This window comes from Diadema setosum, chromosome 21, assembly GCF_964275005.1.
Source record: "Diadema setosum chromosome 21, eeDiaSeto1, whole genome shotgun sequence".
Classification (NCBI taxonomy): domain Eukaryota; kingdom Metazoa; phylum Echinodermata; class Echinoidea; order Diadematoida; family Diadematidae; genus Diadema; species Diadema setosum.
Genome location: NC_092705.1, coordinates 1,450,045 through 1,474,610, shown reverse-complemented (window position 1 = coordinate 1,474,610; position 24,566 = coordinate 1,450,045). Strand labels below are relative to the sequence as shown.

Here is a 24,566-nt window from a genome sequence, read left to right as displayed (position 1 = left end):
TAAACACAAAACCTAAACACAAACCTGCATTCGTACAGGCTGGCCTATTTGGCAACTTTCATTGACAGATCTCATCCATGCAGTGAGGCATGCATTGTTCCTTCACAATAACACGCAAACTTGGAAAAAGTGCAATTTGTCATTGTCGTCTTTAAGAAATGGCAGCTCTCCAAAGTTGGATAACCTTTTTTTGATACGCTCTGTATAGTCTCTTCAAAAAATGGTGAGGGAGGATATATGGAAACTGCAGAGTAAGTTGCGGATGATAAGTTTAAGAGGTGGCCAGAAAGAAAGAAAGAAAGCCTGTTGCATTATTTTTCCTCGGAGTGCAAAGTTACCTCAATCTCCCTGAGTTTTGCTCTTCTCTCTTCCGTCATCTCCGAAGATTTGAAGAAATCAGCTGCACTTGATCCCTGGAGTGTGTCTTCATCTTCATCATTATCCTCCCTCTCTTCATTCTCATCGCTACGGCAACAAAGTAATAATAATAATAGTAATAATTTACAGTTTATATATAGCGCACATCACAGAGTGTATAATATGTCCCTATGCGGTCAAAAAAAGGAAAAACTATACAAGAATATGCACAGCGGTAACAAGTTTCATGTTTGTTTACGGTGTAAAAGAATATATTTTCAAGGCAGACTTGAATTTATCAATACCGGTAATTTGTCCATTCTGGAGGAGAATGTTCCATCAGGTTGAGGCATTATAAGCAAATGTCTGTAACAATGTCAATGACGTTCAACACTACCACTCAAAGCAAAGAAAACAGTCACTGCACATCTATTCGTATTAAAGGAATTTCTTACCATACATCTCTACACCTGAGATAAATCACAATTGGTGCTTTCATTCTTGGCATTGCTTAATCCACTCATCGTTTTTTCCACTTATTATTTCATTTATCAATTTATTCATTTTTTTTTTTTTTGCCAAAGCATTTTGAAGGTGCACAGAAATATTTATACAAAAACATGATATACTGAATAAACTGCTTCTGTGGATTCCACACCAACACTTAAAATATTAACTATCAATATGCAGGAATGTTCTTGTAACAGCAAAAGCTGAGGTATGAATGATTTAACAAGATCATCCTGTATCATATAGGCACGGTTTCCATGGCAACTCACTCCTCGTTCTGTTCCTCATCCTCCTTCTCCGATTCCTCGTCCTTATCGAGTGTCTCCCACTTTGATGTCGTCATGGCCTGAGCCTCTAGCAGGGAAGAATCCACCGTTTCCCACTTAGATGGAGCAACCTGCTTGGAAGAAACAAAAGTGATACTCTTTCATCAGTCTGATATAAAACCAAAATAAGCCAGTTCGGAGATAGCTCATGTGCACATGGGTACAAATGACCTTTCACTTTTCTCAGTTGGTTAGGCACTTCACTCAATTCAAAGCGACAGCAGCTTGCCCAACATAGCAATTTATGGAATTCGTATTCTAACAAAGGATGAACCTGTGTAGATGAAGTGATCAGAATGGTTCGTCAATCAACACTTTGGGAAGCATCCATTTCATTGTGCTGATGTTTTGAATACATTAAGAAACTTTTTCTTTTAACATTGCCAAATACCAGGCTTGCTGTCAGGAGGATGTACTGGCAGACATTATTTATAAGGATTACATGAATAATCATAACATTATAGATGCTTATCTCAGTGAAATTAAAAACCAACCTGCCTCTCGGTACAAATGACCTTTTTCTGCTCATGCTCAAACTGGAACCCCGAACTGGCTTATTAGACCGAGACATACTGAGGTTTGTACAGTGGACTCCTGCTACAATGAAGTCTTTGGGACTGGCAGTTTCTTTCGTTATATTGAAATCTCGTTATAACCGAACAAATAAACAATAAAAATACATAGAGTGGATAATGTTGCAGACTGAATTTTTACTTTGTTGTAACTGGTAGTTCGTTATAACCACGTTCACTATAACAGGAGTGCACTGTACTTCCTAAGATCTGTTACACCACAAATTTGGCACGATGAATTTGATGCGTGAAGTCAAGTAAGATGTCTTAGACTCACATGGACAAAATGCAGTGAACAAAACACATATTTTTTTAATTATGAGATGGTATCACATTAAGTGATACATGCAAAATATTTGCACTACAATATATCCCATTATTTTCTAAAGCTCTTGCTCTTGTGCAATATAAACAGCTAACTCATTCACAAAAAGATGTTATGGTAATAACAGAGTGCAAGTACATGTATTACAAGCTGAGAGTTTACGCTGGAAAACTGAATGATATTTGTGCTTCAATTTTGATCACCCTCAAGGGGACACCATCTCAAAATACCATCATCATTCTATAAAAATGGTGTGAATGTGGAGGGCGATATACATTAGAGGAAAAGAGGATAGGTGTTAGTTCTACGTAGGTGATTGGTGAACCAGATTCAACTTGAATCTGAGCTGGCTGACCTTGAACCCTTTGCCCTCCTCGCGGCCAGTCTTCAGTCCAGCACTGCCGGACAGTGATGACTGGTCATCATCTTCCTCCAAGGGGGCTCCATTGATGGGGTCTCCATCCACTGGCATGCCGTCCAAATCTTCTCCTGCCTCCTCAACTGGAACTGCATGGTACGGACAAAATGTTGTCAACTTTAATGGCTTTCCATAACAACCTCAGACTGAATCTTGTCCAAAAATTCACTGAAATAAACTTTTTTTCAGGTATTGTTTGTTTGTTTGTTTTTAATAATGGTATCAACTCTTTCCAGATGATTGTGCAGTTGTGGAAACATGAACAATTCTACCACATTTCCTTCTGGAGCTGACAAGGGAGTAGCCCTAACTTGCAAAATGCTACACTGACATTGACCGAGACAAGACAGTATATCAAATTTGTGTTGTACTTCTGGAATCCTCATTCACATATATATTATGTAAAAAGCGATTTGTTTAACTTACAATCTATTCCATATCATCACGTTCGTCTGACTACTCAAAAGATTATCTATGAGCATGTTCAACTGTCCATTCATCATCATTCTGAGCTTATGAAAGATTAGTAATCATGTTACCTTCTTACATGCTCTAAAGAGAGAGATGACAATTTTGTCATGAGCCAAACTGATAATAGGGAGCTTTAGCTTCTGACGCGCGGACGTTTGAGCCGACGCTTGCGCTGGACGTTCTCCTCTCCCTGCGTCGTGTGGAAAAGTAACTTTAGATTACGCTGGCTAAAAATAGATTGACTTTACGCGCGCTACTGCGCACGCTCAGAACATGTTTTTTTCCTTTGAACGTCCGCACGTCTAAAATCTAAAGCTCCCTAATAAGAGACCCCGCCCCACCTCACATGCGACCTAGGAAGTATCATCACTTACGAGGCGCTCCATCAATGTCCTGGAGTTCATCAAGAGGAACCCCATCGATGTCCACTCTGGCCTCGCGCTCCTTCTTGGCCTCCGATTTCTCTTCAGCATCTTCAAACGGGATGCCATCCAGATCCTCCTCCTCCACCACCTGTTGCCATGGAGACCAGGGATGTTGTGGAAAGGTAAAACTTACACTCTCTCTCACACAACAGAAGTTCAGGTGCCACTTTACCCCCAACAGCGTGAACACACACTATGCACATTAGTGTCAGTGCCTCCTACATAGCTAAGCTTATGAGTGTGTGATGCACTGGTATTCCAGTCATTCAAAGCTTTAATGTTGGCCACTTGTTGACACTTTTTATTGACATCCTGTCTACGCACAGGGACAAATCAAGGAAATCATGATGGAGTGATGAAATAGGCAAAGATTTGCTCTTGAATTTTACCTAAAAGCAATTACTGATGACAAATTGTGGATATGGTACTACTGAATTAAATGTGATGTTCTCTGGGATATCTCGATGTCCAAAGTCTTGGAATAGCAGAAGCAGCAGAAAAATCTGGAACAAATAACGATGAGCAAATACAGTCTTCACAAAGCCTTGCACATGTACCCCAGATTTTCTTACAATGAACCATTAGCTTGCAGAGAATTGTGAATACTGAGTCTATATCTTGAATGCAGGGCTTGATTCTCACCGTTTCCTTTGGCTCTTCTTTAACTGTGTCATGATCGATGAAGCCCAGAAAGATGTTTTGGAGACGCACGAGGAACTCGTTTGGATAGACGGCCCAGTCCTCCCAGCTGCGAAAACAGGCCATGACTCTTTGCTGCAAAACAAGTGAACACCATGAACATGAGGAGGAATTTTTTTTTTCTTGAACACAAATGTTATTCTTGATATCATAATTTTCACAGGTTATTTCAAAGAGGTTCAATTCTCAGTTTTTCATCACTGTGTTGAATGAGCTTTAAGTCCTGAAGTTTGAACATGTAAGAACTGATCACTTCTTGGTTTCATGTTAAATTCATGTGAAGCACAAGGACCCCTCCCCCCTTTTAAAAAATATTGTACAGGGTACTTGTGCATGGCAAATATAGAAAGAGAGAGAGAGAGAGAGAGAGAGAGAGAGAGAGATGGAAATATGAACTTTACTTTTCCTGGCAACAATTTGTAGAGGAACAAATGTTGAGCACTGTTGCTAATGAGAATGGAGGAATGGGGTAATGACCAACTTGCTAATGCATGCAGTCCCAACTTTCAAACGACTTTCACTAAGCCAAATGTACCACCCTCACAAGGCTAATCATCTCTTTACCTTCTGTGCAGTACTTGTACAGTTGAGAAAATATCCCTTCTGTCAAGTACATCCTGATCAAAAGCTTATACCTCATCTATACAGAGCTTTAAAGAGTGCTCTAAAAGTGCTCTTGAACCTGTCTGAACTCTGTATGAACAGGCAATCAGGTCCTTGAGAGCTCTGATGTTATGCTCCTCTCAAGGCTAGGCTCAGGAGCACTCTAAACTCTGCATTAACAGTCACTAAAGTTTAGAGCCCTCTGGAAGTGGAATGCGGTGCGCTCTGTGCATACAGTTTGTATGTTAGAAGTCCCTGTGCACTCGGTCACCACGACAGTTATGCCCCTCTCAGGCACTTTGCCTGTGATCTCAGCGAGCTCTGATTCTCTGTATGAACAGACACAGAGGGGCACACGTCGAAGCACTTCAGGAGTGCTCCTGGGTTCAACTTTATGTCTGTATAAATGGAGTATTAGTAGAGTCCTCTGTTCTCACCTTGAATTGTTCTGCCTTGAGCCTCTGTTGGATGTTCTTGTGAGCCTCCCGTACATCCTGCATGACCATTGGGAGGTGGGACTCAAAGAACTTACGATAGAAGGAGGCGTTGGCGACTTTGGCACTCGAGTTGAACAGGATGTCGGACACCAGGAACAGCCTACCGATCTGGGATGGGGACAGAAACACAACCACATTTGCTAATGTGTGAGAATGAACTAAAGCAATCTATGCAGAACAACTTGCAATCATGATGGTGTATAAAGTCCCACCCATCAGTCACATTACAGATTGTCTTGATAGGTTCAGATTATTGACTTCTTGTGAACAAATCATGCCTTCCACATAATTGGCTCATACTTTGTTGCTCTTGGTGTTATTATTTCAAATGATAATCAAATTTCTCTCATTCCCTGGTAGGCAAAAAAGATACCACACAATTCATTCCACCATATTTCCACATGCATCTTGGTAATTACCTGAAAAGTTCATCCTCTTTGCCTATTATGAACAACATACACAAATACTACACTACTACCAAATCCTATTTAGCACAAACTGATCAAGAAGACATTCCCAAGAAACATACATACCCAATATATCCTAATGGATAGTGTCTGCAAAATAGTGCACCAATTTGCTGCACTAGTCACTTAAGCCGTGTGCAAAGTAGCAAGCATCTGAAGCAATGGCAAGCAATGGCAACCAATGTAATACTGAGCATGTGTGCTCCAGTGTGAGATCTGCTCCCTTTATTGGTCAGGAATACACAAGAATCATGGTGCACAGCTTAGATTTAACACACCCACTTGCAAGACTTAAACTGAAAGTAAAGCAAAACATTCATCAAAACAAAGGGTACCTTCTTTGGAAGAGGCGTCTCGAGAATTGACAGCGATTCTGCAATGCACTCAACGATCTCCTCGGCTGAATCGGCGTGATCCAGACAGTAGACCATCGTCTCGCCGATCTTGAACCTGTCCATGGTGATTGCACGCAGCATGTCCTCCAGTTTGTCCCTTTGGCTGGGGTGAAGGTGAAGATGGCAGAACATTGCATGACAGACATTACATACTACTGCTTACATATACGAGTTGAGTTCCATAATAAAGACCAAGTCAAATGCTTTCCACGGTGGCGCCGCAAAATTTTGCCTGAAGATAGAGCCGGATGTCAACTACAAGATTACATGGTCATACAATAGAAAAATATTGGCTTTCTATTTTTTATTAAATTAATTATGCAAATTTACGCATGAAATCATATTTTCACTCATAACTCCATTAAAATGACTGAAGGATCCCTAAATTTTTGTGTCAGAGTTCCTCAAGACACATCAAACAATTTTCTTTTAAAAAAATAGCGAAATCAAAATCAATTTTTGTTTTTTATTGTTTTGTTAATTTCTTATGTATCTTATTGTTTTTTTGACCTTTTGTTTTCTACTGCTTTTTTTGCCAAAATTTGTTGTGGGCACTTTTTCAAACTTATCTACATTAGAATTGATTAATTTCTACAGTCAAAAATTGAAATAATCTAATTTATATCAGTTTAACAAAAAAACACAATTTGCATTGGATTTGCACACGATATCATGAATTTGAGCCGTTTTTTGGTTGACATGCATATGCAAAACATTACGTAACTTCAGAACAGTGTACCCGGACGTCGCAAATTTAATTTGGTCTCAAAATATGCGGGAGATTTCAATGAAAAAAGTCATGAAACGACGCAGCAAAATCATTGCACGTTGCGGAATCGTGGTGTGAAACGTCAAGGGATAGGGTTAAATTTATACAATTCCTTTCATCCTTTTTGACACCTTTTCCCACTTCTCACAACTGTGAACATCTCTGTAATGAACTTCCCCAATAACTGAACACAGTTTGTCTTACCCTGGCCCCCAAAGGCTATGATGATCCAACATGCACTTACTGATTGGTGAGATTCTTTTTCTTGGGTGGCTCTACTGGAATGACCACCTGCGGTTTGCTGTCCACTTTGGGTGCCAGCTCATCAGGCATACCTTGCTGGTATGGGTTGATTGGGGGCGGCCGCCATATTGAGCCCTCCTTGAACATGTGAAATTCGTCGGTTGACCATTTGCCTATTGAGTCACCCTGGAAGTAGATTTGAGAAACATTGATTTCAGCTCTGATGCAACGTGCTTGGCACAAAGACTCCAAATTGATGCGCGTACACAAGATCGTGGTATTCACACAGAATCTCGCCAAGGAGATTCTGATATAAAATCCACAGGTCTTGGGAACTCAAGATATGGGCATGGTAATGTCAGAAAGATTTTGTGTTGATAACACAAAATAAAAGACAAATGTGAATTCTAGCAAAGTTCCAGTGACATCATACCGAGGACTGCTATCAAACATTCAGATATAACTAGAAATGTCGCTACAGCGACTGGTTATACCCCCGCCAAACAACATTTCATAAGCTTTGGTCAAAACAACATTTCATAAGCTTTGGTCAAAAAACTGAGGAAGTAGTTAAATCCGCAAGATCTTTCCTTGATCTTCTGCCATTAATATGCCGTTACCATGGCAACGTACTTTCGGGTACTGTCGAAAAATGCGTCTTGCACATCTACAACCAAAGGCACACATCTGTACCAAGTTTCATGGAAATTGGGCAAAAACTGAGGAAGTAGTTTGCAACACAAAATTTTCCATCATTTTGGCTCATAATATGTGAGCTGTTACCATGGCAACATACTTTTTGTCACTGTCAAGAAATGTGTCATGCTGACCTATATCCTAAGACAAACATTCAATATGAATTCCATGAGAAGTGGAAGAACACTGATGAAGCAGTTTTGCCATGAAGCATTTTGCCCTATATTTTACCAATAACATGCCGTTACCATGGCAACGCACTTTTTGCCACTGCGGAAATATGTGTCTTGCACATTAACATATTCAGATGAACATCTGTACCTAATTTCATAAAAATTGATCAAAAACTGTGGGAGGAGTTCGCGACGCAAGATTTGTACCCATTTTTGCCCATAATATGCCGTTACCATGGCAACGTACTTTTGGGTACTGTCAAAAAATACGTCTTGCACATCTACAACCCAAGGCACACATCTGTGCCAAGTTTTATGGGAATCGGTTGAAAACTGAGGAAGTAGTTCGTGACGCAAGATTTGCAACGGACCAACCGCCCGACCGACCGCCCGACCGCCCGACCGTCCGCTGATTCCAATATACCCCCTTCAAACTTCGTTTGGCGGGGGTATAAAAATTAGGGAGATTTCAAGAGCGCATTAGGGAGATGCTTACATGCAATAATAGTCTGTAAAGCACATGGAAATTCTTAACATGTCTGAAATTAAAGACTAGCTATCACTATTACTGTAATTATGTCACTTGCATCTCAATAGCCAAAATAATTCCCAAGCCTGGTATACCATCTTTATCTCTCATCAAAACCTTATCATCAACCAAATCTTTGTGAGTGGCCCTTTTCCATTCATCCCTGAAACAAGCAGGGTGAAAACTGACAATCAGGGAGCATACACTAGATGCTCAAAATGTCACAGCTCTAATGGCAAATTCTTTAAAACCAGAAAATGAAGTGAAATGAAGTGAATGCCAGTAGCAATCTGCGAAAATTTAATGCCACGACAAAGGTCGTTGGCTCTAATTTGCGAAAATATCGTGCTTTACAGTAAACCCAGTCCGTAACAAAGTGCCAGAGCACACCCCATGTGGAATCATACAGGGCATAGATATGCAACACACATGACGTTGACACATGCACACGCTAAAATCCACTATGTCATTGCATAGAAACAAACACATTGAACAAGATTGAAATACAGCGTTTATTTATAAATAGGTAAAATTACGTGACCATAATCATACCTGAAGTATTGAAAAGAGCTTCCACCTGTAGTACACATGGGCAGGTGTCTGGTTGTCAAACAGAAATCTAGAAATATGAATGAAAGCAATAAAATAAATAAATGAATGATCTATATAGTACTACACATGATGTATACTGGGCATCAGAATGTCTTCTTTCATTGGAAGAGAAAATTCTGGTAATGGATTTCAAATGGTGTGAAAATCAAGTCTTTTAAAATGCCAAAGGTTTTTGTTTTTGTTTTTTTTCCTCAACTGCTCAGAGTTTTATTCATTCTTAAAAGGACAGTTTAATATTGGAGGCGAGGATTCAGCTTTTAACTTTTTGTGAGATATCTAGAAACCACTCTACGAAATGCTGAGAGGCAAACAATTCTAAGAGGAATTCAAAGTTAATCTGTTGAAAATCGTTTCTGAAATGGCCGGGATATCCAAAAACAAAGTAAAACAAAGTGATCCTAATAAAGGGTGGGTCCCATCTTTTATTAGGATCACTTTGTTTTGCATATCTCGGCCATTTCAAAATAAATTTTCATCAAATAAACTTTGAACACTTTCTACAATTATATGCTCTTTTATATTTTGTGAGGTTTCTCATTATCATTAAAAAAAATCATCATCAAAAAAACATCAAAAACCTGAAGCCAATCTTAACCGAAACTGTACCATCCCTTTACAGCAGTATTTGCTCCCATAATCATAATGCACCTAAACTGACATTTACATAATATACTGGTAAAATGCAGGAAAATGCCAGAATGGCTAGCAATGACATTTTCTCATGAAACATATATATATCTTTAAAATCTTGGCTGCCTTCAATCCAATTCTTAACCAATTTCTGTATGTGATTGTGGTCACAGTTCACAAGGTAAAGCTCTAAGACTTTCAGCTTCAAGGTCAAAGGCTGAAATCTCAATGTTGATTGCATAAATGGACAAGACTGGAAACTCTACTAAAAGATTTTCTGACCTCTGCCATGCTTGAACAGAGATGACCTACTGTACACGAAGTACATTTCAAGGCATTTTGATCTTGCAACAATTTAGACAAACCAACCGGCGTTTGCAAAATTAACTCAAAAAATTATACCTCCCATGAGAAAAATGTCTCTGAATCATCTTCAAGGATAGAGAGCATCAATTCTTCTTCCAAAGTTGCAAAATACATAACCACGAAATATACGGTTCATACATTATCACTGATACAGACATGGTACTTGACTCCTTGGGCTATCCACTCGCTGTATCTAGGCAACAAACAACACACAGAACATTTGCAACCTCAACTGGCATTCTAGATAGATGAGAAGGAGTTGCCCCACCTGAACATCGGATTATTGATCTCCCGGTTCATGATCATGGCCTCAAACATGGGTCCCTCGTTGACGACGAACTCGATCATGCGATGGATGACCTGGAGCAGAGGTCTATGCAAGTAGGGGGGAGAGAAAAGAAGAAAACCACATCCTTGCTTGTTTGGCACACGGCCACAGCACCTCATCTCACTTCACACATAAGTGAGATAGAGACAGAGAGATCTGAGAGTATAACTCTCTCTATGTAGGCAGTGTGACATGGTTGTTGCAGTAATGATACGGTTTCAGCATTACTGTTTTGGACGCATTCAAACATGCTCCTATGACAGTTTCCAATGAGTGATGTGACGAAAAAATAAACATGGACGATATCGCTATTTCTCCTCTTACTGAACGAATGGATGAATGAAGCATTGCGTCTGGAAAATGTCGTAAAGAAGAGCAAAGTACACAGAAAAACCCTCTTTGTGGATAAACAAAACTCAGCCCCTACAGTCATACACAAAATGACAAATCAAAAGCTATTTTCTCTGTTTTGTCATCTAATCATGTACTCCCGACAATGTTATTTTGTTAATTCTAAAATTTCAGTGATTGAAAAAGAAATTTAAAAAACAATATTGTGATTTTTATCTCAGATATGTCTAAAACATTTTACCAATCAAACCTCAATTCACAGAAACTGTAAATCACCTAACTCGAGTGCAATTCTTCTCACTGAAATCTTAAATGCATACATAACGTAATATAAATTTATGAAAATGCCGTAATTAGACTGATCATCCATCTCACGCAAGTTCATCAGAACTACGCCTGTAACTTATCAGTTCTACCGTTCCCAACATTACAGAATGTGGCATCCGCTACAACAGGAGATCAGAACTACACACACACTGAACACAAAAGATCGGAGCTCTCTTGTTCCTCTACCTAACAATTCCCATTCATTACAAATGTACATATGTACTATGTGTCAAGTGTAAAACATTCTCCCTTATTCAGATTGTACCTTGATTAAATTCTCTCTGACATAACTGGACAAATGGAAAAAAAAAACAACCAAACTTGGCAAGTAAGCCTGACAGATATTCTCTCCCCTTACACCACAAAATCTGAAACTTATAACTTTATTCATGACAAAATTATCTTGTAGGCTTTTTTATTAAACAACCGCATTTACGATGATAATACAAATATGGTCGACTCACACCAAATGCTATAAAGATCACATTTACTTTTTTAGAAGAGTATAAGACCACAATTATCGTATGTATCAATTGTCCAGTAGCACTTCGATCTAAGGAATACTCCATAAGACTGGAGATAGCAAACTGTAACCAACAAAAAGCACACTTTATGTAATCTGTATTACAAAGCAGCCTGCTTGAAAGGGCAAATGTATTACACAAGCACATCAACTTGAAAAAAAAATTATAAAAAAATCTAGAAGCTTTGTTACATTGTCGTTTTCTTTCACCAAACCTGTATGCCAAATACCCCCTCCCCAAAAAAAAACAAACAAACAAACAAACAATAATCAAAAAGCTATTGGTCCCATGGGGAAAGGCAATCTTGAGTAAATATAATATGCAAAAAGTAAAAAAAAAAAAAAAAAAGTTATACGTACCTTGTTGAGAGAAGCGCATTCACTTTTCTGTTGAATCTCTTCCTTAACAAGAACTTCTACATTACCTCAACTGACTTGTGAATGTCCCGGTGTGAATTTGACATCCTATGTTCACGAACCTCATGTTATGCAGCATGTGCTAACGCAACTTACAATCTAAATATGCTCTCTCTCTCCATGTATGAGCCTTTGAACAGCAACATAACATGAAAATTCATTGACAAAGTCAAACAGGTGACTGCATGAAGTTCATAAGTCAGTTGAGGTTTTGGACTATCCTAAAATACCTTACACCACTTAGCATTTAGGAGTGTTGGAAGTAATAATTTTGTGTAGTCTTTTTTAAAGGAGAAACAAGAAAATAGAATGGGAGCAATCACAATATGACGCCTCTCTTCACTAAAAATTACTGCAGAAAATAAAACATAGCGATTTTCAAATCCAGTTGACGCTCAAGACGTTTCCAGTACCTTTCGGTCGGGATAACCACTTTTACAACTGCTTCTTTTAAGGTCTGGTAGGAAGTAGAGACGATGGAGAAAGGAAGGAACGAACCGAGAGTCGAAACAAGAACAGGAAAAGCGTCAGTAAAATGCACCAAACATCATAATTCACGGATAAAAAAAATTGTGACAGAGAATAATTTTTTTTTTTGCTTGTTTGTGGTATCAACAGATAAATGAAAAATTGCTCATGGTTTGATTCGTCAAATGAAATCTCATCTTTAAAATATTTGGTTTCTTCCTTTTATCTTTAAAAAAAAATGATAAAAAAATTGTGGCTTCTCTCCAGATCGCGAAATCAAAATTGATACCTTAAATGCTGGGTCCAAAAATATTAGAGACATGAATATTTGCAGCAAACAAACTAAGCTCATAATAGGGCCATTGTAAAGAAAACTTATACATTCTAGGGCATAGTAACTCATTAATAAAGTAGGATTTTCAATTTGGTAGGTAATAATGAAGAAAAAAAGAATACAAACTTCTAACAGATCACTAATACATTATGGCAGACTTGCAATATCACTATGAACACATGGTACAAAGGTAATTATCAATGTTTTGTTTTCCACAGGCTGGCTAGGTAATCTGTTCTCTTCTTCCCAACATAGACTGTTGTAGGAAATCATGACATATTTGTGTCCTGGCAGTCTATGTCATAAGTGCTTTCACCAGCAAATGTTTCCAGACAATGTTTGGCCAAACGGAAATTAGCAAATTAGAAGCTCAGCGCCCAACGATTTTCTGTGTTCTTGTTATCATGGTCTATCAAATGCTATACACTCTGGAAAGGCGGAAACTTGAGGCAAAGACATCCCAAACAATGGTGCAAAATATTTGTCACAAATAAATAGATGAATAATTAACAAAATAAAACATGAAAATAAAGAGTGACAAGCAGCAATGGGCGCAAAAACTGCTTGCTATCAGAGCTATGTATCACCTCATTGAGTTCATCATCCTGCTCCTCGGTGAGGGGAATTCCCGGAGGAGGCAACTTGGGGATGTCTCTCTTGGAGCTCTGCTTGAGTTGGGCATTGAACGGGAGGCCAGACGGGGGTGGGGGCATGGTCAGTTCCATCATGGCCTTGGGGATGTAGACCGGGTGGGGCGGGATAACAACCGCCTTGCCCCACCCCAGTTTCATCTCATACCCCATGATCTCTTTACCTGCAGATAATGATAAAATGTTTTGGGAGGAGTTGTCAAGTCTCTGATGATCGTTAATGCCAACTGTCTAGGGTGACCCAGAAACAAGTAACGAGCAAGGCAGGTAAACCAAGCCCAAACCAGAATTACAGTTTATAAATAGATATAGATAGGGTACAGGTACATAGAATCGATACAAATTTCAAGGATTAAATCTGGTATTCTGCAAATTTTAGGTCTGTTGAATTAAAGGGAATAGGTGATTAGTTTGTGGTGGTGATTCAAATTATGGTGTGGATCCAGGATTTTGTTTTCTACAAAAGATTTTCATGGTGTTTGTGGCCCTACAGCCTTAGTGGAAATCATGTGCTCTCGGAGTGCTGCCTATTGTTAAAGAATTGCGAATTTAGTTGGGTGGAGCTCGCAGACACATGTGTATCTACAGCACAAATACCATTTCACAGGGCAAACCACAGCTACTGGGGTTCCCTCACTCCCAACCCCCCCCCCCCCCCCAAAAAAAAAAAAAGAAAAAAGAGAGAAACTAGCAAAGGAAAGCCGGTTACCGTTTAGAGCCCTCATGGCTCGCTCGGCATCTCTGCGATTCATGAACGCCACAAAACCACAGTTCCTGTTCCTCTGTCTCTCCACTTCCGTCCTCGGCCACATGATCTTGACGCTGGCCAGCGGCCCGTACTGGACAAACTCCTGGCATAGCATCTCCTCATTCATCTACAACAATATCCACAAGAAAATATGAGAGAATATGGCAGAAAAAATTAATAACATTAAAATGTCCTGCTAAAGTCAGTATGGACTGCCCCACTGCAACTGCAGTACTAGCAAATGAATGAATACGCAATTTCAAGTTTTCCTTCCATATCGTATAGCACTATGGAAGAGGGAGGTCCCAGCTGTATCAGGAAATATATTTTTATAAGGCAAAGCTACACAAGGTGGGCTTATTTCTATCATTTTCATGTGAGATTCTTTGTTTGTTGTTCTTATTGTTGTTGTTGTTGTTGTTTTTTTTTTTGAGGGGGGGGGGGAGAGAAGGAATCACAGACTTCTTTGCATGCAAACCATCAGATCTGGTTCAAAGACTGGTACTTCTCAGTAGTGCATTCCGCCACAAATAAAGTTACTTATAACAATAAACCAATACCATTTCAACTATTCAGGATCTCCCTCATGCTTGTACCCTACCTACTGACTTTGCACATGCATACTCTTACTGTATTAGTGCGGCAAGCTGCCTTAAGCTTGTTTTAAAAGTAACATATTCGTGATTTGTACAGCAGGATACTGCAATTCCCTCAAGTCACACAGGACAAGACACAAGTCTGGGCTACAACGTAAGTTGGTTTCACATGCATTAAAAGATTGTGACTGACAGAGGCCATGAAATCTATCATCTGAACACACAGTCTAGAGTGGTCTACAGCCTAGACAAGGCTGCTGTCCTTTTTTTGTGTGTCTGTATCCTTCTATGTCGCCCTCTTGTGTTCACTATCTGCATACGCCCACGAAAAGAGGACAAGGCAACTTTGGCACTGCCGCTGGTTATAATGAGGTTCATTGTCCCCACCCACTGGCCTGTCTGTCACGCGTATGGTGTTCAAATACGACTTGCACGTAAATGTGCTCTTCATGCTTTCACGTGCAGTACTCATGCTTGGTACTGTTGACAGGCACTTCAGAGAGCCAATGCGAAATGCTCCCTTTGAACTTGCAAATCGTCCAAAATATACCGGGCGGTATTTATGAAGCCGTCTGTTTTATTGAGTTACAGAGGGTGTTACTGCTAATTGGGGGATGGAAAATACTGCCCGGGCAGCAAGCTATCTACAGCCATGCCACCAGCTCTGTGACTGGCAGGAGAGAACCCTGAATGTGGAATACGACTCACCTTTGGGTTGATGCTCCCCAAGAAGATGTTTGTGGTGTTTGGATCTCCGTAGTCATGTGACCCATAGCTGTACTCCTCTATCCCAGCTACACGCAGAGAAGCAAAATGAAGTGGAAGAAGAAAATTAAAGTAGCATTTTCATCTCACTCTAGCATTTTTATCATCACAGGTCAGGGCTGCCATAATTTACCCATCGCAGTCATAAAAGATTTCAAAGAGGAACTAGAAATGTCGCTATGGCGACTGATGCCTCCGCCATAATGCATGATTCTCCCAATAGGCGTATAGTACAATGTCTTCACAATGTGTGATCCATGACAGTTTCACATAACTGGCAAAATATTGAAATGACAGGTTTGTCAGAAATGTCTTGAACTGGGTTTGCTATAATTTTCTAAGAGTGCAGGTACACATATTTGGGGAATTTTGGGAAAGTTTATGCAATGAGTAATTTCCAAGGTACGAAGAAAGAGTGTGATGACGGTACAAAATAGATTTTTTTTTTTTTTTTTTTTTTGGGGGGGGGGCATTGAAACCTGGCCTTTGACCCTTAACCTTTGACCTTCTGGCTGGAAATTTCCCGGAGAATCTCCATTAGGTAATGCATGTATTAAGTTTTGAAACTAATAATGCAAGCATTGCATATACTAGTATATGAGGGAAATAGTAAAATTTTGAGGAGTTGACCTTGACCTTTGACCACTGACTATTGACCCATGACCCCTAAATTCCCTAGATAATCCCTGCCAGACAGTACATGCATATGTACCAAGTTCCACAAAGATACATTGAAGCATTTGAGAGAAAAGTAACATTGCAACATTTTCACCTAACCTTTGACCTTTTGACCTTTGACCTTATGACATGAAACTCTCTCTGGAGAATCTTTACGCAGTAGTACATGTCCACACCAAGTTTCAAGAAAATACCTTTGGGCATTGCATAGATATGGGGGAAATTGCAACATTTGTAGCATTTGACCTTGACCTTTTGACCTTTGACCTCTTGCCAATGTCACTAAAATCTCCTCAACTAATTGTCCCATCATACATCATCCTTGGACCAAGTTTGGTGAAAGCTGCTTCATCCAGTTTTGAGTTATCACGTAAACAGATAAATTTTAGGATTTGACCTTGATCTTTGACCTTTGACCTCTGTCCAATTTCACTGAAAAACTTAATCAAGTAATTGTCCCATCATACATCATCCTCCAACAAAGTTTGGTGAAATTTGCTCCATCCAGTCTTGAGTTATCGCGTAAACGGATACAATTTCATGATTTGACCTTGACCTTTGACCTTTGACCTTCAGCCGATTTCACCCAAAATCTAATCAAATAATTGCCCCATCATACTTCATACTCGGACCAAGTTTGGTAAAATTCCAGTAAATATTACTCAAGTTATCGCGTAAACGAAAGCGGACGGACGTACGTACGGACGGACGGACAACCCGAAAACATAATGCCTCCGGCACCACTTCGTGGCGGAGGCATAATCAGGAGATACTTGCGTGAGAGATGTACTTCAATGAGTAAAATAATCTATGAATCTATGAAGTGGACTACTTCTCGATATGCTCCAAAAGGGTACCAAAAGTTTGCATGTGACAAATGCATGTAATATGCACATACGTCATAATGCAAAGAGTTTGTTTAAGCACACCAGGTGAATGACCCTCTCGCCACAAAATGTGTGACCCCCTCAAAAGAGAGCTACCATTTCTCAACAGAGCGCTCAAACTCTCCAAATCTGGCACATTACAGGTCGGTACGCTTTGGTTTGGTTCACTTTGGTTCGCTTTCGAACGCACCCTTATACAGATGTAAATAGATATTGAAGTTTTCACAAAGTCTCCTGCAGAATTGTCACGTTGGCCCCACAAATGCAAATTGTACTTCTGTTCATTAAATGCACTGCATAGTAAGTGACCTTGATTTCAATGTTAGGGTACTTTGTTTAATTTTCATAAAAACAGCTCTTTCTCTTCACACCATCTTGCTGCCATGACACTAGTTTGCCTTCAAAACAAACAAACAAACAAACTTTTGATCATATAAATTTTTATCAATTGGTAAAAAAAAAATATTGATACACTCTCTTTCCAACAGAGTGTAAATAATTTGTGTGATCTATTTGACTAACAAGATCAACAGAACAAACTCTGAGCATCAACCCTCTTTGAAAACAAAACAAAAAGTTATTTCTAATTGGCTCCACATTTTGCCCTGGAACAGAGCCATCAGCACCTGCAGTATTCTGGGAGAATCTATGACAAAACCTAGTTTGATATTGTTATTTAGTAATCTTCTATACCTGGCAGCCGTATGTCTGAAGATGATGAGGATGCTGAGGTGGATGTTGGAGTGGGTAAGATGGGCTCATCAAAGCTGTCACTGCCCCCTTTGGCTTTCCTCAATTTATGCCTCTCCTCTCTCTCTTGCTGCAAACTTGGTGTAACAGAAAAATACATGACGATAAAGATAGTTTGAGCACTACAACAAAAAATCAATTATAGTTTAATTACGAATGACTAATAAGGCAACCTGAAAGCAAATTAGCACATCACGAACAGACTTCCTTTGTCACAAACTTGCACCGAGTGTCCTTGACCTTTCCTTTTGGTTCTTGATAGAAATAATGCTCAGATGGGGATGGCAATTCCTACCACTGGATTTTGCCATCTAATAAAATACCCTCAGCAAATAAAACTACAGGGATGAAAGAAATCATGTATAATATCTCTCTTAGAGAAATATGAAAAATGCATCAATGAATGTCCATTACATAGAATTTTCTCAATGCTCCTATAGCATTAACAAGAAAACAAAAATGATCATGGCATCAGTCATTACCGTAGGTACCCACTTTGGTATGAAATCAGTTCAGAGAATGAAAAACAAACAAACAACTAACCTACAGAAAAACCTGTCTTTAGCAGCCACCCAAGGGAGACAAAAAAGGTGGCAATTATAGACAGGTTTTGAACATGGGTTTTCCTCTTTTGGGGGTTTTCATTAGGGGTCGCATACAGAAGGTGGCCGTTACAGACAGGCGGCCACTACGGTAGGTTTGACTGAAACAACATGCAAATGTGCTGAAATAATCTAAGAGTTTACATCCTACATTATAAATACTAATGTCTGAAACATGATCTACAATGAAGGACTGGAAAATAGTTGAATGAACTACTTACACTCGCAATTCTTCCTTGAACAGCTCAAGATTGCTCTTCTTCTGTCTCTCCTTCTCTTTCTCTTTCTTCAATTTCGCTTTCTATGATGATTAAAACAAACATGATGGCGATCATCAAATTGAGCAATATTTCAAATAAACTCCTGTGGTTATCACCTGTGCTTCTTATGTAAGTTAATGCTGAGAATTTATGTGTAACCCTACACTTTTTTCACAGGTGCCACAAGTCAAATGTACCTGAATACAATGGGTGATTTCAAGTTTGGTGCCAGTGCTAGTGCTAGTGCTATCTCAGCACTAGCACCGGCGATAAGACCAAACTTGAAATCACGTCGGTGTTGGGAGTTGACCTCAAAATTATGACATATTTCCGGTAGTTGGTGCTGGGCTTGGTGTTGAATGTCGTCTGCTGAAAGGCATAGTTTACCATTTGCAGATGAAAGCATTAGTGCTTTAAAATAGTTCTAAAATGTGAGTTAGGGATAGAAACAACCACTGTCAAAATTTGAATCCGTATAATCGATGTTAAGTGTTGTTAAATACACAAAATGTGAACAATAGTTATAATAAAAATGTTTCCAGACTAAACCGTATACAGTTACGGTTTACTGAGAAAAACCCTGATATCTCCTTATATTTTAGGTTTTATTGCAAATATTTAATATGGTAGGATGTTTTATGATACAACAGACCTACACATATGCATCAAATGTGATATCTTGAACATTTTTGAAATCACTGCTCCCAAAGGTAAACTGGACCTTGAACCGAGCTCCGCCGTTTGTCTTAGCAATTTATGTGTTTTTTCCCCATTGACTTACACTAGCCCCTAGGGGTTATCATTTTCATCATTTTCGTCATTTCAAGTTTGGTGCTGGTGTTAGCATTGCGGTGGAAGACCCGCATTCACTTCCATAATAGATGCACGTTTTACATGTAAAACCTATGCTATTATAATGATCGCCCATGTAACGTACACAAACAGTCTAGACATGGCTACATAAATCTGAGCCTGGGAGCAAAATTAAGATCGTATTTTGGAGAAGGGATGAAATTTGTGGCATTTTAATTTGTTTCCTCATTATGAGTTTAAAACTAAGCAGTCATGGCTGCATCTTTTAATATTTGACTGTAATCACAGTAATAATTTTTTTTTGTCGCTCAATTCCCGCCGACTGCGCGGTGGTGCTATGCTAGCACCTCGGTGTTGGATCGATAATTTTGATCGGTATCGCCTTGTTAATCTGACCACCGGTGCTGGAGCTCGATTTAAGGCACTTATTTGGGAGCTAGCTCTAGCACTTGCACCAGCAGCGAACTTGAAATCACCCAATGCTAAGATATGTTGGATGACCTTCATTGAACAAATTGCACAGTGGTAAAAAAAAAACAACCAAAAAACAAGCAAAACAAAACAAACAGAGTAATGGTTGGAATTTTTCAGCCTCTGAATAAATTCAAGCTGGAAATTATACTATTGTTTTCCCCCTCCATCATGAAGAAGTTTCAAGTTTCATTATTATATGGAAATGTTTAAATTACCAAACATTACAACATACCAGCTCATGAAATGAATCTAATTTCCGAGATTGCAAGAAGAATTATACACAAACTTTAATCCAAAGTTGCTTGAAAACTAACCTCAATATGTGCAGTAGTGAGAGCATGTGGTAATCTAAATATTTTGTTCCCCTTACCATGGAGAGCGTCTGGCTCTCTGCTCTTGAACTCTTGGCATCGTCCAAGTTCTTCTGGTTGCGGGCATAGACCGTCTCTGCAATCTTAGATGTTGGCTTGTACAGTCTGCCTGTCTTGGCATCGGTGGTTTCAACTGTCAAGGGAATGTACCATAGCAGAGCAATGGTGAGCTTGTTACAAATCTCATATTTGTGAAGTTGTCTTCTGTTCCCTAACAGAATCTCTGACACCTCTTCTTCTACTTTTCCTCTCTCTTTTTTTTTGTTTTTATTTTCTCTCATACTTTCAATCTTTTTCTTTTTTTCCCACACTGAACACCTAGTCCTGTGACATTGAAATATCAGCACAATTAAGTAGTTGACATCAGTCATGTTTTGTACAAAGCACATCACCTCCAGACATTTCGGAATCATGACTGACCTACAGAACTCTGAAATGAAGTCATATCATGCCATTACTGTACATATAAAATTACAACTTGTGAACCATATGCTGATATCATCTCTTGAAGAATTGGTTGCAACACCTTGGCATTGACAGTAAACATATAATATACAGACGCATCAATTTGTGAGCACAGTACTTACTCATGAACTATCAGCACTCACCTTTAGTTTCTGGATTTATCGTGTTACCCCTGATGAAAGTTTTGGAAGTTGATGGTGTCCCTTCGAATGAGGCGACAAACTCCTCAAATATCTTTGCTGTCTCTTTCTCTTGCTCCTGTTGAAACAAAAAGGCAGGTGGCTCATTATATCAAACTCTACTAACTACAACATGTTTGACATATGTATAATGCCCCATACATACACATCTGCAGGACTTTTTAAAATTCTCAAAGAAATGATTCAGACACATTTCATTCAAGATGTTCTCACATTACATTCACCGCGGTTTGAAAAGAGAAAAAAATTGTTGAAGATAAAACTAATTATTCTGACCACAGAAAAAAAAAAACACTGCCACAAAAGCTTTAACGAAAAGGAATTATTTAGTTATTCATAGACAAAATACATGCTGTGGCATATTCAGTTCAATTTTTATCCATAAAAATAACAGAAATCAAACTATGGCATAGCGGCATACCTTTTTTCTGATTTCCTCTTCCACTCTCTTGGACTTCTTCTTCGTCAAGTTCATCTGGCCTATGCTGAAGGCCTGTAACTTGGTCTTGGAAATATTCTATGCGATGTGAGGAAAAGAAAAGCAATCGTGAGCATGGAGAATAAGAACGACTAAAATACTTCAAAAACAAGGCTCACTGAATGGTCCCTGAAAAAGTATAATGGGACTAGAGTAAAACCACCAGTTTTCGGACACTTAAGCTTTTCTGCAATATATTTGTTCAACTGAAATGATACATACAAAATTATGTTTACAACAATGTATGTTAAATATATCAAACTTCTTTTATATCACTGCTGATTTTGTTAAATACATCATAAAATTTCAAAAAATCCCAAAATATTATCACCTTGATAAGCCCCCAGAATCTGGACACGCGCTATGCCCTTCAATGTCAATATGCATACAAGGCCGCTGAAAAATGCGCCGCGTGCCTTACCTTGTTGGCGCAAGCGCAAGGTTGCATCGGGGAGTTGCGGCGCCCGTTCATGTCCGAATTCTGCAAATTCTTGTGACTCGTCACATACATTCAGCCCCTGTACATTTGTTCTGCACTGCATCGGCAGTACAGTGTACAGATATTTTCTTTTTCATCACACTCTGAGCTTGCTTTAGGCGAAAAATCTCACAAATTTTCAATTTTCAGCACTGTTTCGGTAACCCCGACTCTTTAACACAGGACCTTATTCACGCGAGCTTTGGAAAACTTGAGCTGATTCTGCGCTTTTGACAGTGAAATTTGGGCTTTTAGATGGATTTCTGGAGGTGACTCAGGCACTTTCCTGTCGTGAACGACTTGTGCCAGTAAATTTATGTGAAATGATGTGATAGGTGTGTGCTGTGACAGTAGAATTTACTGGCTTGTGACAAGTGTCCAGATTCTGGAATCTGGACAAAAACTGGGCTAATTGCGGGGGGTTTGGTTTCTACTCTATTTTCAATTTAGCAATCTCTTAACCAGTTTCTACAGGTCTAACAGTTAGATATAACGTTACTAATGTTATGGTCTTAACGTTAGGAGTAGACTACATACTCATACTATAGCTTTCGAATAGACGGGCAAATCGCTTCTCTTTTTCTTTTTTTTCTTTTCTTTTAAATGAGGCTCCGTAAAAGTCTAACTGTTAGCTAGGGTAAGAGCACCAGTATTCGGTCAGCTACCGGTATTCGGTCACTTATCACTAGTCACCAGCCAGTAAGTTCAACTGTCACAACACACGCAAATCACATCAATTCACATACTTGCACACTCATTCACAACAGGAAACTCCCTTAGCCCCCTCCAAAAATCCAGCCAAAATCCCAAATTTACCGTCAAAAGTGCAGAACCGGTGCTACTTTCCAAAAGCGCGCGCGGATAAGGCCCAGCTTTAAGAGTACAAGTCGTGAAAAAAACGCTAAAAATAGAGAAATAGGCCGTTCTCTCGCGGGATTTTTTGCTTATCGCAAGCTTGGAGTGTGATGGTATCCTCAAAAATGCAAAAGAAAAACAAAATTTCCGTACGTGCCGATACAGTGTCTCCATGTACAAGGGTTGAATGCAAGTGCCGAGTCCCAGATCCCCAGTATTCCGTCACCAATGGGCGCCGCAACGTCCCCAATGCAATTTTGCGCCAATAAAGTAGCGCGTGCATGCATTTTTCAGCTACCTTGAACACGCATTGACTTTGAACGCGCATATTGCGCAATCGAATACTGGTGCCACTGACCGTATACTGGGGAATTTTCAAGGTGATATATTTTGCGATTTTGTGAAATTCTGTGTGATATTTAACAAAATGAAAATTGAGATTAAAGAAATTTGATATATTTCACATACATTGCTGTAGTTATGATGTATGTATGTATTATCTTAGTTTGAAAAATACTGCAAAAAAAGCTTAAGTGACCGAATACTGGGGATGTTAATTACCCTATGCCTATTAATATGGATGGGATTCCGTGAAGCCAGTGCCAGTGCAGTGGTAGTCTCCACGCGCGCGATGTAATACTTTTCGCTACACGACGGAAAGACCAAGAGTACGCGGAAGCGATCAGTCCCCGCATTCGGACTCCCGTCCACCGTGCCGTATCTAAACAGTTTCGCTTTCCTGTCAGAACGGAGGCGTGGGGACAAGATCGCTGATTGGCTGGCTGGCTGGCTGAATCCTGCCCAGCATCGGGAGAGAACGCTACATGTATTTTGGCCGAGTATTGTACTCGTTTTCTCCAGCCAGGATCACCGGGCCGGGACGTTTCTCGGATTTGAGCATGCGCAGAAGCAAATTTTGTACACGGCACGCTAAACAAACTACCGGCCACATCGTCATGATCGTGCTTGCGAAAGCTCGCTAAAATGCCGCTGCCGTGGAAACGTCACTACAGACCTATCTTTCTAAAATTCTTGTTTCTGTCAAGCTAGATTGTCTATCTAACGTTAGACTATGCCATGTCATGTCGCTGTCGCGATGCGATGCATGGCGATTGCATGGCTTGGCTGCTGTATCCTTAGTGTATGCATGTAATATTTGTATGTACGATACTCGACAGTTCATGCAGCATGCATGCTGCGTCCGCCCGTGCAGTGCAGGTGCGGCTACACTGCCACTGTAACGTTACATAGACAGACTGCGCGGAAAAATAAAATGTCGGATCTATGATCCTCACTCCTCCACACTACAACGATACCAGCATTGATATATGGCGACAAGAAAATAATGCTAGGCATGCCACCAACTTACAAATATATGCTCAGACCAAACATAACAATTAGGTACAAATAAAATATATCACACCTTCGTTGTCCCAGGCGCAATCCCCGCCATGTTGCTCGACGATGATATCAAATCTCTATACGCGCGCGCCGCCGCTCGCTGACGACCGACCGTGCACAAACAGTGGGCGAACTATCCTACCGTACACGGGATATAAATACGCACGTACGCACGCATGTCAAAAACGCACAACATAACACGTCGCGTAAACGTACACGGGATGGGGAGGTAGGGGTGGGGAGGGAGGGGTAGAGCAGGGGAAG

General features: G+C 39.8%; 1 protein-coding gene across 1 annotated transcript in view; it reads right to left on the bottom strand.

Annotated features, from left to right (window-relative positions):
• Positions 1 to 24,362, bottom strand: part of LOC140244637 (U2 snRNP-associated SURP motif-containing protein-like) — a 29,244-nt gene extending 4,882 nt beyond the window's left edge. Inside the window, exons 1-20 of the mRNA XM_072324257.1 lie at positions 24,325 to 24,362; positions 21,512 to 21,607; positions 21,034 to 21,148; positions 20,425 to 20,558; positions 18,729 to 18,808; positions 17,849 to 17,982; positions 15,534 to 15,619; positions 14,191 to 14,356; positions 13,419 to 13,645; positions 12,443 to 12,486; positions 10,352 to 10,456; positions 9,028 to 9,094; positions 7,079 to 7,263; positions 6,006 to 6,168; positions 5,144 to 5,311; positions 4,047 to 4,178; positions 3,354 to 3,492; positions 2,446 to 2,597; positions 1,137 to 1,264; positions 339 to 465 (exon numbers count right to left, since the gene is read on the bottom strand). Coding sequence (XP_072180358.1) covers positions 339 to 465; positions 1,137 to 1,264; positions 2,446 to 2,597; positions 3,354 to 3,492; positions 4,047 to 4,178; positions 5,144 to 5,311; positions 6,006 to 6,168; positions 7,079 to 7,263; positions 9,028 to 9,094; positions 10,352 to 10,456; positions 12,443 to 12,486; positions 13,419 to 13,645; positions 14,191 to 14,356; positions 15,534 to 15,619; positions 17,849 to 17,982; positions 18,729 to 18,808; positions 20,425 to 20,558; positions 21,034 to 21,148; positions 21,512 to 21,607; positions 24,325 to 24,354 — 2,478 coding nt within the window. The 5' untranslated portion in view covers positions 24,355 to 24,362. The remainder of the gene's footprint in view (positions 1 to 338; positions 466 to 1,136; positions 1,265 to 2,445; positions 2,598 to 3,353; positions 3,493 to 4,046; positions 4,179 to 5,143; positions 5,312 to 6,005; positions 6,169 to 7,078; positions 7,264 to 9,027; positions 9,095 to 10,351; positions 10,457 to 12,442; positions 12,487 to 13,418; positions 13,646 to 14,190; positions 14,357 to 15,533; positions 15,620 to 17,848; positions 17,983 to 18,728; positions 18,809 to 20,424; positions 20,559 to 21,033; positions 21,149 to 21,511; positions 21,608 to 24,324) is intronic.
• Positions 24,363 to 24,566: the final 204 nt, after the last annotated feature.